This window comes from Oratosquilla oratoria, chromosome 9 (genome assembly GCF_046742065.1).
Source record: "Oratosquilla oratoria isolate Oo_2021 chromosome 9, ASM4674206v1, whole genome shotgun sequence".
NCBI lineage: Eukaryota > Metazoa > Arthropoda > Malacostraca > Stomatopoda > Squillidae > Oratosquilla > Oratosquilla oratoria.
Genome location: NC_134785.1, coordinates 45,223,267 through 45,243,266, shown reverse-complemented (window position 1 = coordinate 45,243,266; position 20,000 = coordinate 45,223,267). Strand labels below are relative to the sequence as shown.

The following is a 20,000-nucleotide window of genomic DNA, read 5'->3' as shown; positions in this document are numbered from 1 at the left end:
TCGGGAACTGGCCCGCCCCCAGGACATAAAACACCACCAGTTCCCGAAGTGGGTTTATGTCCTGGGCCCAAATGTCCGCACAAGTGGCGGTTGCCGAGTGTTGGATCAAGAGACCTCCTAGGTGTAATTCTATTTCAATTTTATATTCTATTTATTTTCTTCACCTAATCTAGCTATGATCCCAAAGGTTTCCTTTTCTTTTGTTCGCAAACGGTTGCGGACTTTGTAAATGGTAATCAGGCAGAGATGTTTGAGGAATATGTGTTTGCGGACGCATTGCGGACATGTCCAAGCCAGTCCGCAAATAAATTCTTCGTTATAAAACGTTGAGGGTGTCTCCAAACACGTGTACACACACACACACGACTCAATGACTCAGTGGTAGCGTTCGCGGCCGCCAATACGGCGGTCCGTGTTCGAATCCCGCCCAGGGCTGAAGTAATTTCAGTATCGCTGCGCTGTGAGTCGTTAATCCAACTCTCGTGGGCGGGGAGTTGGGTTTATGTGTGCGTATAAGGTCACAGCATTACCCGTAGATCGGTCATGTATGAGCTCTGAGCTCTCTTCCGGGAGGGTAATAACTGTCGATCACGAGTCCAATACGTGATCCAAGACCATGGTGAATCACACACACACACAAACACACACACACACACACACACACACACACACACACACACACACACACACACACGACTCGATGGCGCAGTTGGTAGAGTTCCCGGCCGCCACTACGGCGGTCCGGGTTCGAATCTCGCCCAGGACTATAATATTTCCAGTATTGCTGCGCTGCGAGTCTACTCCAACTCTCGTGGGCGGGGTGTTGGGTATGTGTGTGTAAGGTCACAGCATTACCCATAGATCGGTCATATATGAGCTATGAGCTCTCTTACGGGAGGGTAATGGCTGTCGATCACGAGTCCAACACGTGATCCAAGACCATGGTGAATCACACACAATTAATGGTCTAGTGTATATCGGGTTAATCTCCCCTTCGATTAGATTTTATCTGGTCTCGTTAGGTCTATTGTGTTCAGGTGTGGTCTTATGTGGTCTGGTACTATCTGACGCTTCACCTGTGAGTTCAGCAACCAATCAAGCGACCCACCCCATGGGGGAATGACCTCAGGTCACGTGGTACAGCCAAGATCCTGAAAACGAGAACGGGAGGAAGAAGGGGACTAGGGGGTGGTAGGGGAGTCTGTGACTCTCAGCGTGGAGTACTTTAGCTTGAATAGGGAGTGTTATGTGTTAGCACATCCACCCTCTCTAGATGATCAATTAGATCTAGTTTGATTGAATTTGTAAGTCCCCTTCAGACGCTAATGAATTTCACTGTATATGGTTTTTGCTGCAGATGTATGTCAATGTACACGTGCACAGTAGATACGGCCATATGTATTAAGGTGGTATCCGGACAAAACATCCAATGACGAAATACCCCCATACGAAATACCCCCGGACGAAACACCCCCAGTATATATAAGTAGGAAAGATATTTTCTATAATGCATACTTCATTAAAAGTGATTCCGCGGTCTGTAGTACAGATTTTCTTCAGAACATTTTCTTTTCGTCTCGGTATTTTTTTTTTTTTGTGACAAATATCCGTAATCAGGATTCCATTGAATTACGGAAACCTTATCCACAACCTGTCGGAAGAAGTAGAAAAAAAATACTACCGAGATGAAAAGAAAAAAAATTGAATAAAAATCTGTATTACAGAACCCGGAGTCATTTTCAATAAAGCCCGTACACACACACACACACACACACACACACACACACACACACACACACACACACACACACACACACACACATCAGTAACCATAGATCGGTCACATATGAGCTCTGAGCTCTCTTCCGGGAGGGAAATAGCTATCGAAGACGAGTCCAACACGTGATCCAAGACCATGGTGAATCACACACACACACACCAGTATCGCTGCGCTACGAATCGTTACTCCAACTTGTGGACGGGGAGTTGGGCGTGTGTGTGAGTGTAAGGTCACAGCATTACCCATAGATCGGTCGTACATGTGCTCTGAGCTCTCTTCCGGGAGGATAATGGCTGTTGATCACGAGTTCAACACGTGATCCAAGACAGTGGTGAATCACACACACACACACGTCTCATGACGCAGTGTAGCGATCGCGATCGCGGCCGCCACTACGGCGGTCCGAGTTCGAATCCCGCCCAGGGCTAAAATAATTTCAGTATCGTTGCGCTGCGAGTCGTTACTCCGGCTCTCGTGGGCGGGGAGTTGGAGGTGTGTGTGCGTGTAAGTTCACAGTATTACCCATAAATCAGTCATATATGAGCTCTGAGATCTCTTCCGGAAGTGAAATAGCTGTCGATCACGTGATCCAAGACCATGGTGAATCTCTCTCTCTCTCTCTCTCTCTCTCTCTCTCTCTCTCTCTCTCTCTCTCTCTCTCTCTCTCACACACACACACACACACACACACACACAAGAACATAAGAATGGAGGAGACTGCAAGAGACCATAAGGCCTACACTAGGCAGTTTCATGTCTTACACCCTTCATACCAATCCATAGTTATCTAATCTTTTTAAAGCAATCAATTGTTTCAGCGATCATTACATTGTTATTAAGTCTATTCCAATCGTTGACAACTATGTTGGTAAACCACACACACACACGTACACGTACACACACACACACACACACACACACACACACACACACACACACGTACACACACAACCACGTGCGCACACGTACACATGGTTTGGGAAAGAGAACATTAAGAAGTCATGGAAATGATTTGAAAAAGTGTGATTGACGTGAAGACATACAGTTTTGTGTACAGATAGGTAAATTCATGGAATAGTCAAGTGTTCTTGTGTATTGCTATTCTTTAGCTTCCTAGCAATCCCATCACTAGTAATAGAACCCTAGTGTGTATCCATTAACTGTCACTAGTTTTCGATTTGTGGACCACTGTGACCCACAAGGGGCTATTGAAACGTAAGTTGAGAATCACTGGTATAGAAGGTAATTTGAACCAAGTTGGAACCATAAACGAGATTAAGACTCGTTATGATAAATGAGAAATTAGCGTTAGGACCACAAGAGAGGAACTCCAATTAGGTAAATATAATTAGGTAAAACTCTCTTTCTCTACAAGCTTTTATATATATATATATATATATATATGTATATATATCTATATATGTATATATATATATGTATATATATATATATATATGTATATATATATATATATGTATATATATATGTGATGTAAGCGGAATAGGAAACACAGGAGTCTTAGTCTTGAGTTTATTCCTGACTAGTTTCGCAGGAATAAACTCAAGACTAAGACGCCTGTGTTTCCTATTCCGCTTACATCAACCTGTCAGAATGTCTCAACATATATATATATATATATATATATATATATATATATATATATGTGTGTGTGTGTGTGTGTGTATGTATGTGTGTGTGTGTGTGTGTGTGTGTGTACGTGTGTGTATGTGATTCACCATTGTTTTGGATTACGTGTTGGACTCGTGATCGACAGCCATTACCCTCCCGGGAGAGAGCTCAGAGCTCATATATAACCGATCTATGGGTAATGCTGTGACCTTACATGCACACACACACACAACTCCCCGCCCACGAGTTGGGGTAACGACTTGCAGCGTAGCGATACTGGTGTGTGTGTGATTCACCATGGTCTTGGATTACGTGATCGACAGCTATTTCCCTCCCGGAAGAGAGCTCAGAGCTCATATATGACCGATCTATGGGTAATGCCGTGACCTTTCACGTACACACACACCCTGGGCGGGATTCGTATCCAGACCCGCCGTAGTGGCAGACAGGAACGCTTACCACTGCGGCACGAGTCGTGTGTGTTCATATGTGTTTGTGTATGTGTGTGTGTGTGTGTGTGTGTGTGTGTGTGTGTGTGTGTGTGTGAGTGTGTGTGTGGCGTGGGAGGAGGAGCAGGAGAACGGGAGTGGAAAAGGAGATGGCAGATAGGGCTGATCAAAGAGTGTTGGGAGGGTTTGAAAAACATGGAAAGGGAGAGTGGAGGGAGATTGGTAGCGGAGGTGTGAAGGCAGAGGTGGAGGGATGGAGCTGGGGTAGGTGGGGAGCGACCGAGGATGAGATGGATGAATGGGGTGGGGGATAAATGAGCAAAAGGGAAATGTCTGTTGAGCAAGGAACCGAGAAGGCAAGGGGTGGAGAGTGGCTGTGTATAGATGATACTGTTATGCAAGGAAGGCAGGGGGTACTTATGTGAGAATGATGTTCGAATAAAAATCTATTTAAGTGAGTGAATAGACGCGTACACAAATTAATTTTGAAAACTTATGTGTAACTGGAAACATCTGAGTTTTATCTATATACATATCTTTTCTTGTTTTGTTGATCTATTTACTTATTTATATCCGTTTTTGTTCATATATATATATATATATATATATATATATATATATATATATATATATATACATATATATAATTTTAGTATCGGTGTACTGCGAGTCGCTATTCCAACTCTCGTGGATGGGGAGTTGGGTGTGTGCGTGAGTGTAAGGTCACAATCATTACCCATAGATCGGTCATATATGAGCTCTCTCCCGGGAGGGAAAGTAGCTGTCGATCACGAGTCCAACACGTGATCCAAGACCATAGTGAATCACACACACACACACACAGACACAGACACACACACACACACACACACACACACACACACATGACACAAGTCCTATAGGATTGTAAATCACTAGGTCACCCTCCTATGGCGACACATATCTTAACTTTAGCCTATGTTGGTCAGAGCTCGTGCTGTGGAAGCTGAACTACTTTCCTGCTGTGGCCGGCCTTCCAGCCACAGCCTCCCGCCGCGCTATCGCTGGTCCCAGCCTCGACACTGCATCTGAGCCAGTTAGCGACAACTCCACGGTATTGATGTCAAAGACATGTTCTAATGTGTGTCGCCAATAGGTGACATAAGGCCTCCAAGACTTAAAAGATGGGTTAAAATAAACAAATATATAAATAATTAAATAATTAAATGAACAAATATATAAACAAATGAGAATGCCAAAACATCGTCGCAAATATGGAGTGGGCTGATAAAATGGCCACCAGCCGTGTACTAACCATCCAACTCCCACGAAAAGAGGGAAGTGAGAAACCCCGGGTACGGCAAGCCCTGTCAGTTGTGGCGAGCCCCCCCCCCCTTTTTTTCACACCTGGCCAGGGCTGTCGTGAACCAACGCAAGAAGCAAGCACGCAGCTCCTACCGGGAATCGAACTCATGACCACCTGGTCACGAGTTCGACACGGTATCCAAGTAAAGCGGTCGTTAATATTATCAAGGTTTACTCTCAACATTCTTCTATAACTAACAAATATTTGTAGCCTATATGCGTCAGGATTTAGCATAAACAAAGCATATTTCGAAGATCTTAGAGTCTCGTGTCATTTAGCATATTTTCTGAGACGTGTTTTGATTCGAGCGCTGATCTCCATTGTTAAGTTGAAAAAAACTGTAGCGATGCACACACATACGTACTTACACGCACACACACACACACACACACACACACACACACACACACACACACACACACACACACACACACACACACACACACACACACGTGCTTACACGCACACATGCACACACACACACACACACACACACACGTGCTTACACGCACACATGCACACACACACGCACTTAAGCACGCACACACACACGTACTTATACGCACACACACACACACACACACACACACACACACACACACACGCACACACACACGCGCGCGCGCACACACACACACACACACACACACACACACACACACACACACACACACACACACACACACACACACACGTACACTTGAGGAACCGGAGGGCTTCTTCTTACCTTTGTAGTCTTCTGGCCAAAGGCTCGGGTTAGGCGCCAGGGCCGGGTTTGACAGGAAACTCTGCATCTCCCGCTGCTCCGCCTCCAACATTAAGTCGTAGACTGGAGTGCCGGTGATGTCGCCCTGTTACAAGAGGAGGAGGAGGAGGAGAAGATTAGTCATCATCATCGTCATCGCTATTATCGTCATTAACATCATTATGACTTTCTTCATTATCATCGTCACCGTCATCATCATTATCAGCATCATTATCATCATTATCCATGGCAAGAAACGGACATTAAGTGTTCATCTTTCATCTGTTTCACATTGGGCAGATTCTCATCAACTGTTGTGAATTGGAAAAGCTGCAAGACGACTTTGCTTACATTATTCTAGACTTCCCTAAGGACATTTCAACAATGTGTCCCATATTCGTATAGGTTGAACTTCTCTCAGTTCGTCATTCATCTTCTCGGTATATGACGCAAAGGTGATTTGAACATTTGTAAATTCGAAAAACAAAAGAATGTAACCGAAGTCGTGTCTACTCAAACAGACTGATAACAATCGACGAGAGTCGTCCCAGTGTGATGCGGGCTTTCTTCCTTCAACATCCAGGAATTTTTCCGCCGTAAAATCACTACGTCAAACTATTTTGTTTTCTCAACAATTTACATAGAATGTCATTTGACTTCGACTTTTCCTCCAGCACATCAGATTCCTTCCCGAAAGCTGCGGACTGAAATTCTGCTCCAACAGTCGGAGGAAAAATAGTCCAGGTCTGATAGCGCCTTAACCCATTAAACTCCGATGACAAGATTCTTGTCATTTGGTCAAATAAAACAAAACATCATAAAACACCAAAATGTTTGATCAAACACCAGAAAAATACGACGTCAGTCCTCGCTCGTGCGAGGACTGACGTCATATTTTTCTGGTGTTTGATCAAACATTTTGGTGTTTTATGATGTTTTGTTTTATTTGACCAAATGACAAGAATCTTGTCATCGGAGTTTAATGGGTTAAGAAATGACACCCTCCCCCCCTTGGTTGTCACTTAAGGGCCCAGTCACACTAAGCTGACGACCTGTTTCCGACCACCGGCGACGACCAGGCTGATTTGTGTTGTTCCTCTGTTTATGAAAAGAATTCAAGACAAAGCTGCATTTGGAATGAATCTCCCCCGTCATGAAATAGATGAATATGAAAGAGCCAGATGGCGCTAACCATGAGAAAAACAAAAGTGCCACCATTGGTGGAGACGATTTGTGTCCAGAAGGAATTGTAAATAAACTACAAAGTCACTTTTCATAAACATGAAAACCCAAACAGTGATTTTGCAACAAGTAAATAGAATATTTGATGGTTCAATGAATGAATGAATGAATGAATAAATAAATAAATAAATAAATGGGCTTCTGTGCCAGACTGCCACAAACATATTATAAACCTTTTATTTATGAATTTCTGTTTCGAAATCTCTTGAATACTCCAACAAACTCAACGACAACTCGATTTGTATGGTCGGACCCCTACAGAACCCGTTTGGATCCCTATGGAGAAGGTTGTAACCCTTAAGGGATTATCACACTGGGCTATTTTTCCACCAGCCTCTGATTCATCGGCGGTATTGCCTATCTCCAGCAGTTTTTCCGCCGTAAAATCACTATTACAGCAAACTATTTTGTTTTCTCAACGATTTACATAGAATACCATTTGATATGCTGGAGGAAAATTATTTTCCTCCAGCATATAATCAGATTCCTTCCCGAAAGCTGCGGGCTGCAAACCTGCTCCAACAGTCGGAGGAGAAATAGCCTAGTGTGATAACGCCTAAGAGAAGGGGTGTGTGGGTTCAGACACCTTTAGAGTTGAAGGTGTGTGTGTATGTGTATTCACCTTGGTATTGGTCTTTGGATCACGTGTTGGACTCGTGATCGACAGCTATTTCCCACCCGGAAGAGAGCTCAGAGCTCGTATGACCGATCTATGGGTAAAGCTATGACATTACACACACACACACACACAACTCCCCGCCCACGAGAGTCGGAGTAACGACCCGAAGCCCAGCGATACCGAAATAATTTCGGCCCTGGGCAGGATTCGAACCAGGTACTGTACTGTACTCTATCAACCGCGCAACCGAGTGAGAGAGAGAGAGAGTGTGTGTGTGTGTGTGTGTGTGTGTGTGTGTGTGTGTGTGTGTGTGTGTGTGTGTGTGTGTGTGTGTGTGTGTGTGTGTGTGTGTATTTACCTAGTTTTACCTAGTATTACACGGGAAGGGAGCTATGCTCGTGGTGACCCGTCTTTGTATCTTTCAGCATCAATTTTTTTCTTAAAATCTTGAATAGTGTTTGCACACACTGTTTCTTTATCCAAGTTATTCCAGATATCCAGCACTCTGTGTGGGATACTAGTTTTTTTTTTAGATCTCTTCTATAGTTATCCTTTTTGAGTTTCTTTTCATGACCTTTTGTTTTTCCATTGTCATATTTTAGTAAATCATTCCTATCAAGGATTTCCATTCCTGTCATGATTCTATAGATAGTCAGTAGATCACCTCTTTCTCTTCTCTGCTCCAGTGTATGTGTGTGTGTGTGTGTGTGTGTGTGTGTGTGTGTGTGTGTGTGTGTGTGTGTGTGTGTGTGTGTGTGTGTGTGTGTGTGTGTGTGTGCTCATCTGTAATAAAATCTTATCCGAAGAACCCAGGAAGGCAGATCTGACTTCTGACGGGAAAAGGTTTTTCCCTTCAGCCGAATAAAACCGCTTTTGGCCAGAACGTTCGACAACGTTCCCTGGCCAAGGTCATGATCAAAGTGACCTCCTCGGGAGGAGAACGTCGTGCAGCACGAGTCACGTTCTTCCTGAAGAACGTTCTTTCATCCCAACTTCCGGTTCCATTGCAGGGTTTCTTCTGTTGATTACGGTAAGCGATTCTGGGAAGAAGAGCAGGAGGAATAGGAGGAGGAGGAGGAGAAAAAGATGGAAGAGGAGGAGGAGGAGGAGGAAGAGGAAGAGTGAGAGGGGGAGGAGGAGGAAGAGTAAGAGGGGAGGGGGAGGGGGAGGAAGAACGGGATGATAGGAAGGAAGAGGGGGAAAAGGAGGAAGAGGAGTGGGAGGGAAAGGAGGAGGGAGAGAAAGGGAAGATAAGGAGGAGGAAGAAGAAGAGGAGGTGAGGGAGGAGGAAGAGCGGGAGGAAAATGAGGAAAGAGAAGGGGAAGAAAAGGAGATGGAGGAGGAAAAGGAGGAGGAACAGAGAGAAGAAGAGGAGGGGGAGTAAGGCAAGGAGGAAGAAGAGCAGGAAAATGACAGGGAAGGATGAAAATTAGGAGCAGGAGGAGGAAAAGGTGGATGAGGAAGGGGAAGATGAGGAGGAAGAGAGAGAAGTAGAGAAAGAGAAAGAGGTGGGGAAGAAAGGGATGAGGAAGAAAATGAGGAGGAGGAGGAAGAGGAGGAGGAAAAGAAGGAGGAGATGGAAGAGAAGGAGAGGGAGGAAGAGGAGGACGAGAAGGAGAAAGAGGGGGAGGAGATGGAGAAATAGGAAGAAAAGGGGAGGAGGAAGCGGAGGAAGATGACGAGGAGAAGGAGAAAGTGGAGGAAAAGTAAGAGGAAGAGAAGGAGAAAGATAAGGAGAAGAAGGGAGAGGAGAAGGAGAGGGGGAAAGGAGGAAGAGGAGGAGGAAATGGAGAAGAAGGAAGAGAAGGAGAGGGAAGAAGCGGAGGAAGATGAGGAGGAGAAGGAAAAAGTGGAGGAAGATTATGAGGAAGAGAGGGAGAGGGAAGAAGCGGAGGAAGATGAGGAGGAGAAGGAGAAAGAGGAGGAAGAGGAGAACGAGAAGGAGGAAGAGTAGGAGGAGAAAGAGTAAGAGGAAGAAGAGGAGGAGGAAAAGGAGAAAAAGGAAAAGGTGAAAGAGGAGGAGGGAAAGGAAACAATGAGGGAAAATGAGGAGGAGGAGGAGGAGGAGGAGGAGAAAGAGGAGGAAGAGAAGGGTGAGGAAAAGGAGGAAAAAGAGGAGAAGGAGGAAGCGGGGGGAAGAGGAGGATAAGGAGAAAGAAGAGGAAGAGGAGAAGGAGAGGGTGGAAGAGGAGGACAAGGAGAAAGAGGAGGAAGAGAAAGAGAAAGAAGAGGAAGAGGAGGAGGAGAAGGAGAAAAGGAAGAAGGTGAAAGAAAAACAAAAGAGTAGGAGTAGAAAGAGGAGGGAAGGGGAAGTGGGGGGAGAGGGAGGGGAGAGCTGAGCAAGGGAAAGCATTCAGCAGCTATTCCAGGCTCAGTAATTGGCTCGACCGAAGAGACAGAACGTTTCAGTCAGCAACAGCGTGGAGAGGAGAGGGGGGAGGGGGAGAAGCAGGAAGTCACTGGGTAGGGCAAGAAGAGTGAGAGTGAGAGGTGAGAGCGGTCGAAGAGGGGTCATGGAGGTCAAAGTAGATGGAGAGCAAGTGTGGTATGTGTAATTCACCATGGTCTTGGACCACGTGTTGGACTCGTGATCGACAGCTATTACCCTCCCGTAAAGAGCTCAGAGCTCGTATATGACCGATCTATGGGTAATGCTGTGACCTTACACGCACATACATCCCCAACTCACCGCCCACGAGAGTTGGAGTAACGACTCTCAGCGCAGCGATACTGAAATTACTTCAGCCCTGGGCGGAATTCGAACCCGGACAGCCGGGAATTACCACTACGCCACTTTGTGTGTGTGTGTGTGTGTGTGTGTGTGTGTGTGTGTGTGTGTGTGTGTGTGAGAGAGAGAGAGAGAGAGAGAGAGAGAATTAGATTCTCGCCTTTCGGGCTATGGAGCAACTTTACCCTGAGTGTTAGGCCTATCAGGGGAGCCAGTGACAGACACCGGAGGGCGTAGGATTAGAACTTGGACCTGCATTGTATGAGGTGAGGATGAATACAACAAGGTAGTTGGCGCATGCAAAGCAGAATGTATGATAAGAAATTAATTAATTGGTGATTATCAATAAATGTAATAAGATGAATAAGTAGGATAAGAAGAGGAGGAAGATGAGGAAGGAGGAAGAAGAGGAGGATGAGAAAGGGAGGAGGAAAATGAGGAGACGTAGGGCAAAGAGGAAGAGGAGAAGAGGAAGACGATGAAGAAAAAGATGGTGATGATAATGATGAGATGATGAAGATGGTGATAATGATAGATCAAGAGGAAGAGAAGGAATAAAAGAAGAATAAGAAGAATAAGATGATGATGATGATGATAAAGGAGGAGAAGGAGGAGGAGGAAGAGAACGAGGAGAAGGATTGAATAGAGAAAAATAAGGAAGAAGTAGGGAGGAAGAGAGAAGAAAAAATAGAAGTAGTAGAAGAAGATGAGGATGAGAAAAGAGGATGAGAAGGAAGAAAAGATGGAGAAGAAGAAGAATAGAGGAAGATGAAGAGAAAAAGGATGAGGATGAGGAGGAACAGATAGGGAAGAAGAAGAAAAAAATAAAAAAGGAGAAGTAGCAACAGATAGAAAAGAAGAGGAAGAAAAAACGTCAATGTGGCCAATGTTGTGATTAGATGTCCTAATTAGGTCCAGTCTAACGAGGTGGACAAATTTTCAACTAAGCAGACGAAAGCGAGCAATCATAGCTGAGCTGACATATCAATCAGTTCTGTCATTTGGGGCATTGTAGAAACAAGACCATTGAGGACAAATGCCCGCCCGTCTTGAGGACAATTGCGCCGCCCGTCAAAAATAAATAAATAATAATGATAATAGATAAACAAATAAATAGATAAATAATAATAATAAATTGTTTGCGATGGTACCATATGACCTCCATTTTTTTTAAAAGTTGCTCTTGTGTTTCCTACTTTGCCCATAGATGAGGGGGGGCCGGGAGAATGGAAGATACAAGATGGCTCGTACTTATATGCACAACATGCTTATGTAAAATATTTCAACAGTAGGTTTAAGAATAACATCAATAAAGATGTAGGTGTAAATGCACTTTTGAGGACACAAAACCCGACCCGTGCGAATACATCTCCACTGTTGTATCCATACAATTTTGTAAAATAAATAAATTTCATTACAAATGAGATATAGTACATGTATATCCTAAATTTGTGTATTTTTGTGGGAGGAAAGAGAGGAAGATGGGGAGAAGGCTGGAGTATTTAGTCTTGGGGAAGAAGGGGAAAGGAAAAAACGGGGAAAAGGGAGAAGGGGGAAGGGAGAGAAGGTGGCAGGGGAGAAGGGGGGAATCGGAAAAAAGTGGGAGAAAGGGGGAATTGGACATTTGGGGGAAGTGAGAGGGAAGGTATAAGAAGTTTGAAAAGGAGGGAAAGTGGGGAGGGGTAAAAAGGGGGAAGGGAAGGTGTAAAAAGGGGTGGAGGGGAAGAAAGTGGGGAAGGGTGGGGACAAGGGGGAATGAAATGGGGGAAAAGTGAGAGAAAGGAGGGGGAAATTTAATGGAGACGGGGTACAAGGGGGTAAAAAAAGTGGGGAGGGGGTAATGGAGGGTGAAGGAGAGAGGAAGGGGGAAATAGAGAGTTTGGGGGAGTGGGGAAGGGCAAATGAAATGTGGGGGAAGGGGGAAGGGGGAGAGGGGATAATGGAGGGTGGGGGAATTGGGGGAGGTCGGGAATTGAATGTTCAGGGGATTGGGGTAGGAAGATTGGGGGACGGGGGAAATGGAGAGAGAGAGAGAGAGAGAGAGAGAGAGAGAGTGTGTGTGTGTGTGTGTGTGTGTGTGTGTGTGTGTGTGTGTGTGTGTGTGTGTGTGTGTGTGTGTGTGTGTGTGTGTGTTTTTAGGGGGTGGTAATTGCTTCTCTTACCGGAAGATGGCCCAGCAAGGAGGTAATGGACTCCGAGGTGTAGAGTACTCGACCTGAACAGGACACGGTCATAATGAAGCCGTCCAAAGCCTGCAAAACAAGAAGAAGAACACGTTAGAGAACATTTTCCTGAAGAACAGTTCTAGAGAACATGTTAGAAAACGTGTTAGAAGGATTGTGCTAATGCATCTATTCCTTCCGAGGCCACAGCCAATGAAAAGGTTTGAACGTGTCAGTGGCAAAGCGGAACTGCATCACCCACTATTTACATTCGATATTATCGATAACATTCAATATAAAGTCTTTTCCCCTTCAATTCTTTCTTTATACTTGTATATTATATAACCCTTAAGCTTAAAATCAGTAGCCATCCTTAGTTCATGAACATATATATATATATACATATATACAGTATATATATATATATGTGTGTGTGTGTGTGTATTGGAAAACTGTAAACACCAGACTCAATTGAAGGGTTTATTTGCCCGACGTTTCGATTCCCGTCCAGGAACCGTCTTCATGGGGTATAATGGTACAAGATTGTGAACTCAATTATAAATCGTCAAAGTGGTAAACCTGGGAAAGGTTCACACTCTCAATCACATGTACAAAGCTAACCTCTTTACAATATTAAATACAATACAATTGAAATGAAATATTGGTACAAAAATTACAAATAAAAATAAAACAAGTTACATGGCTGTGAACATAAAACACGTGTAGAAAAAGAATACGTAACACTAACGTAAAAACACCAGAACATAGGACAAAGACGCAAATGGAGGTGGACCAAATGTCCGCAATAAAGTGTCAAGAACAAAACGAAATAAATGAATGTGAACATAAAACTAGTGTAGCAAAAAAGCATCAATACGTAACACAAACGTAAAAACACCAGAACATAGTCCAAAGACGCAAATGGAGGTGGACCAAATGTCCGGAATGAAGGATGGGGGAACAGAAGGAGGAAAAGGTCTCAAGAACAAGCGACTACATTACAAATAAAAATAAGATACAAATAAGAAAAAAGATAGAACAGAAGAGAAAAAGGAAGTAGACTAAAACTGAAAAAAGGAGGCCAAAAGTCAAGGAATGGGAGTAGAAAAGGTGCACCGGAAGACCGGCTTCGAGAAAGGAGGTCGGACAAAAGCCACCTGGTGAACAAATATCAGATCGTAAAGAAGCAGACTGAGAATGGAAAAACATAACAAAGGAATTAGACTGCGTTACTCCTCGTTCCTACATAAATAGGATTGAGATCAATGCACCTGTTTATGCAGTTGCTCTTATTTTCCCATGGTTTCAAGAATAGTCCTTTTTATTATTTTCTTTGTGTAGAGTTGTCACTCCATTCCATTCAATCTTGTGTCAATGTTCTGTAGTGTGTTTGTACAGGGCCGATTTCGGATCTTCTCGCCTTACTGCACATCGGTGTTCTTGTACTCTAGTGGCTAATTTCTTTTGTGTTTCTCCTACGTATTCCGTGTCACAGTCCGTGCAGCCTATGCGGTAAACTACACCGGCCAGTTGTGTATGTTCTTCTGTGTCTTTGACTTTGGTGACGTTTCGGTAAAAGGTATTGAGGGGTTTGTGTGTCACTTGTACTCCGTTGTCTCGTAAAACTCTGGCAGTAACCTCAGATGCTACTTTGATACAGGGGATTGCGACTCTGGGTGTCATGTGTGGTCTTTGTTCTGGGGTATCGGTGGTCGTGCATTCGTCCATTTTCCTATGTATATATTTATATATATATATATATATATATATATATATATATATATATATTCGAAAACTGTAAACACCAGATTCAATTGAAGGGTTTATTTGCCCGACATTTCGATTCCCGTCCAGGAATCGTCTTCAGGGGGTATAACAGTTACAAGAATGTGAACTCCTTATGAATCGCCGAAATGGTAAACCTGGAGTTCACATTCTTGTAACCGTTATGCCCCCTAAAGACGATTCCTGGACGGGAATCGAAACGTCGGGCAAATAAACCAAACAATTGAATCTGGTGTTTGCATTTTTCAAATATGGATCCCAGATTCAAAATCTTCTCTTACATACACATATATATACATATATATATATGTATATATATATATATATATATATCATATACATATGTATATATATATATATATATATGTATGTGTGTGTATATATATATGTATGTATGTATGTAATATATATATGTATATATATATATATACATATATATACATATATATATATACCCACACACAAAATCCTTGTATGGAAATATTCCAAATTATTGGTTGTGCATTCAAAAGGTAGATTTTTTTTTCTACTTAGAATGCGTTTTTTTTTTTTAACTAACAGCTTAATATGTTATTAGCAGTGCCGGGCCCAGGGGAGGGGCTGATGGGGAGGTGAAGCTCCCTCCAAATTTGTTCTTTCATTACCTCATCGTAGAGGCCGAGAAACCTGCCACGTGTACACCGGTACGTGGCAGAAAGCAGTATTACAGTGGCAGAAGTATATTCAACATATCACTGAGGGTAAATCTTTAAAATGTAAGATTAAGTATTACTTTTGTCCAATATTCTGAAAAAAACAAAAACAAAGTGAGACCTTCCGTTCATATTCAAAATCATCGTATTCATGCTACTGAATACATCTCTTTCAGAGCGTCAATTATATATACAAATTTCAGGTTAGCCCCCCCAAATTTTGATCATGGATCCGCCACTGACTATTAGTAAGTCAGAAAAAAATCAAGGATTTATCAATTCTATGTATGAACGTTCTTTTTACATGTCTGTTTCATCTTACACATTATCAAGACAATGGCTAAAAATAGTCTGAATCAGCATCCCCACTAATCTTAGCTACGAGCAGCCTCTGCCACGCTTATCAGTTACATTATTACACAACACGTTCTTTTATCATAAATAGTTTCATTCGTAAAACAATTCATTCAGCATCTTATGTCACGCTGTTAAAGGATTTCTTATATCAAAATAGAAAATTTACGAGAAATAATGTCAAGATAATGCGCGTTTCTTTTTAGCGGGATATGGTTTCCACCAATCAGGAAACAGGAGCAATACATGTGGGCGAAGTTTCATCCAAACCGTCGCGTGACGTAGCGTGTTGACGACGACAGTCATTTAATTAAAATTGTTGTAATTTTCCTGAAAACCTGCGGCAGGTCAAATCTAAATCCCTAGTGTTTAAATATTCCTAGATATTATGATTACAATATTATGTGAGATAAATCCAAAGGTAGAACATGTACACACATACACAAACCACCCACACACACACACACACACACATGGCGCTGTGGTTAGAGCTCTGGCCTGCCACTACGGAGGTCCGGGTTCGACTCTCGCCCGGGGCTGAAAAAATATCAGTATCGCAGCGCTGAGGGGTGTTACTCCAACTCTCGTGGGCGGGGAGTTGGGGGTGTGTGTGTGTGTGCAAGGTCATAGCATTACCCATAGATCGGACCTACGAGCTCTGAGCTCTCTTCCAGGAGGGAAATAGCTGTCGATCACGAGTCCAACACGTGATCCAAAGACCAAGTGAAAGTGAATACATACGCACGCATGAATTTGAGTCTAGGTATGTTAGAAAATTGAGAATAGGGGACAGGACCCCACGTTGCTCCTTTCTTGTATACTACAACTAAGTAAATACAATTAGGTAAGCACACAAAGCTCCGTCTGGGGTATTGGCTGCATGTTATTGTGGCAAAGTAGCATTCAGCTGATGCTTTAAGGTATATATGGGGTGCCCCTACGGACCAAAGCCACACATCATTTTGTCTGTGATAGAGGATGCCTCTGTTCATAGAGAAATTATGACACTTTTATTATACTGCGACTGTCCCTCCGTTATGCTGTCCCCCAACCCTTTGTTACTGTCTTGTTCCATTTCTCTGAATATTCCTTTCCTTTTTTCGCCTAACCCTCTGGTGGGGGAAAAGAATGGTGCTACCAAGTCTTCCCACTTGAGTCGTGCGAGGCAACGAAAAAGGGGACGGGAATAGGACTAGGAGTCCTGCTACCTGTAGCCCCAAAGGAGACATTTCTAAAAAAAAGTATAGGCATAAGAAAGTCTAGGAGTTTTCCAACCAGTACCCTAAGGTTTGGATCTTTTAATGTGCATGGATGTGGTACAGATTACAAAGGATTACAAAGGATTACAAAGGCGGAGCATGCCGACAGGAGACCTTTTTGTTCATATCTAGGTCGGATGCGAAAAAATCATAATAATAAGAAACAAATAAATAAATAAAAACTATAATAATGTAAATAATAAATAAAATACATAAATAAATGCATAGGTATAGTTAAATAATAAACAAACAGGTAAATAGTAAATAATAATAAATTGACATACAACTAATAATAAATGAGAATCAAACAAATAATAAACAAACGGACAAATGATAACAAAACAAATAATATAAAATAAATGATAGTCATTACATCATCTTGTTTAGGTGTTTATCTAAATGATTCTTAAAGCTTCGAACTGAACTATATTGCACTGCTTCTGCACGAAATTTATTCCATTCATTAACTACACAGTTGGCGAAGTTGTTTCTACCCACTTCCAAATTAAATCTATTTCCGGACAGTTTGAGACCATTATTTCTTGTCGGATTCTCATTCAGTGTGAAAATTTGGTCACTTTTGATGTTGTCAATCCCCTTTAGAATCTTAAAGACCTGTATCAAGTCACCTCTGAGTCTTAATAAGATGACCTTGCTTGCATCACCTTTGTTAAAACCTTTGACCTATTTGAACACCTCTATTATATCATCTCGCACTCTACGTCTCTCCAGAGAGTGTAAATTAAGCTGCCTAAGCCTGTCCTCGTAAGGTAAATGAAGCCCTTGTATAGTTGAGGTACTGATTGTACTGGTTCTTGTGAATTAATATCCATTCTATAGTACGGAGACCAAAACTGTACCGCATAGTCGAGGATGGGTCTATTTATCGTCAGACAGAGTTTGATGATTAATCCCTCTACAATTTTGTTTGTAACCGTCCAATCAATAAATCCTAATTCCCAGTTAGCTCTATTCCTGGCACTAATGCACTGTTTTCTGGATTTAATGTCTGGGCTCACTAACACTCCCAAGTCCTTTTCACATTCTGTTTTCACTGATATGGCGTTTTCTAAGCTATAAATGTTTGCTGGGTTGTGTAATCCTACGTTTAACACAAAGCATTTTGAGGTATTGAAGTCCATTTGCCATTTCATCGATCATGCCATAAATTTACCAAGGTCCTGCTGCAGTATTCCTTATTTGGCGTCCAATCTTAATGTTATCCGCAAATTCACTAACATCACTATTAATTCCATTGTCCAAGTCATATATATACAAAATGAGCAATAAGGGACCCAAAACCGAACCCTGGGGAACACCACTAGTAACACAACCCCATTTGGATTGTCACCGTTCACGGTGGCCTTTTGTTTTCTGTCAGTCACCCATGCTCTAATTCATTCAAACACTTTTCCTCCTATGCCATGGGCCTTGATTTTAAATAGTATCCTCTGATGGGGCACCTTGTCGAACGCTTTTGTATATAAAAACATATTTTTTTGATTCTCAATTAACGCCCAGTAATTTCTAAATGTATCCCCCATTCATCAAAACGTGTCGTATTTGAAAATGTCGTCATATTATATATTATATCAACCGCCTCGCTACTTATTTTAGACGCCACTGCAGTAACAATGATGCATTCATATGCAGTGCGGAATTTCTTGTAGACGAATATGAATACATCATCGAAGCGTTTAAGAAACTAAAATACCCAGAAGGATTGCTTCACAAATTATAAAGAAAAGCCGTTGAAATTGCCGCAAGAAAGAAAACAGGAGATAAAATCACGATCGAATATATCTCGGTACCATTTCCAAAAAAAGCCAAGTCCATAGAAACTCTTTTGCGAACAACAGACGTTAAGATATCGTACACACCAGGCAAGGAAATTGAAGATTTGGTGAAACCCGGAACATAAAACAAAAAGAACAAAAGCAGCGTAATATACAAAATTCCATGCAAGGGATGTAAACGAGTTTACATTGGCGAGTCATCACGTGGCATGGAAAAACACATTCAAGAACACAAAAATGATATCAAACACCACAGACCTCACAACTCGTTGGTCGTACACATAGATAAACACGGACACCTCCCAGACTGGCAAAACACGGAAATTATCAATAAAGGACTTGATAAGAAATCAAGAGAACAGTAGAAGCAGCGTACATCTGTACAGAAGACACCAACAATCATAGGGAAGGATTTGTCAACCTGTCTTGAACAACCGGAAAAAATGATAATAGCGGAAACAAAACCAACAATGAAATCGACAAGCACGGGTCACAGTGCAGGCCGTCCTATGCAACCAACAAGACATAATCCCACAAGAAGACATAATCCCACGATGAGCAATAATCCCCCATGAAAACCAACGAGACAGAATCCCCGGAGCTCTTGTATATATGGCGAGATGTATGTATGTACGGTTGTCATTCTCTCTGAGGAAGGCATACAGGCGAAACGTAAGGGAATAAAGTACCCCTGCCGTCATTCTGAGTTTTCCTACGCCAATTTACTCAAATTTTTCAACTCTGATTTAACACACACACACACACACATATATATATATATCACGTGAAAACCACTGTTGGAGTAAAAAAGACTGGAGACGGGGGATCTATATATTTCGATTGCAAACTGCAATCCTCTTCAGTAGATACAAATTGGAATAGTGAGAGCTACTTAAGTAGCACCCTTGACATGACAAAGGGGAACATTGGGAGAGGTCTCTACGTTCGGCTCACTCCGTATGTGAGGTCAGGAGGCAAATGTCTTTTTAATAGGCTGGTGATGAAAACTCCTGAAATTATATCCGGGGACCATTGTTCCTTTGAAATGTTCATATTGGACTGGTATTCAATTATAGTAGATTCTACCATTTTTCTCCTGAACTCACATCTGGATTTATAAATAAGCTCAGCTTTGTCCCAGTCTAAACAATGTTTAAATTGTTTAACATGTTGGAACACAGCTGAGCTTTCTTGTCCATATTTAATGGAACGTTTATGTTCGATCATCCTAGTGTCCAAATCCCTCCCAGTCTGTCCGATGTAAACTAAGTCACAACCTTTACATGGAATCGAATAAACTCCCTGACTATGCTCTTCTTTCAACCTTTGGTGGACATTTACCACCTTTTTATTAATGGTGTTAGGGTAATAATTAATTAAATTTAATTTGTCTTTGGGAAGAAACTTGGTCGAAG

At 42.4% G+C, this 20,000-nt stretch overlaps 1 protein-coding gene across 2 annotated transcripts in view; it reads right to left on the bottom strand.

Moving 5' to 3' along the window:
* The window catches only part of LOC143028359 (uncharacterized), a 633,126-nt gene that overhangs the window by 121,715 nt on the left and 491,411 nt on the right, over window positions 1-20,000 (bottom strand). For both annotated transcript variants that reach the window (XM_076190321.1, XM_076190320.1), the window contains 2 exons: window positions 12,700-12,789; window positions 5,931-6,054 (listed from right to left, as the gene is read on the bottom strand). In XM_076190321.1, coding sequence (XP_076046436.1) covers window positions 5,931-6,054; window positions 12,700-12,789 — 214 coding nt within the window. The remainder of the gene's footprint in view (window positions 1-5,930; window positions 6,055-12,699; window positions 12,790-20,000) is intronic.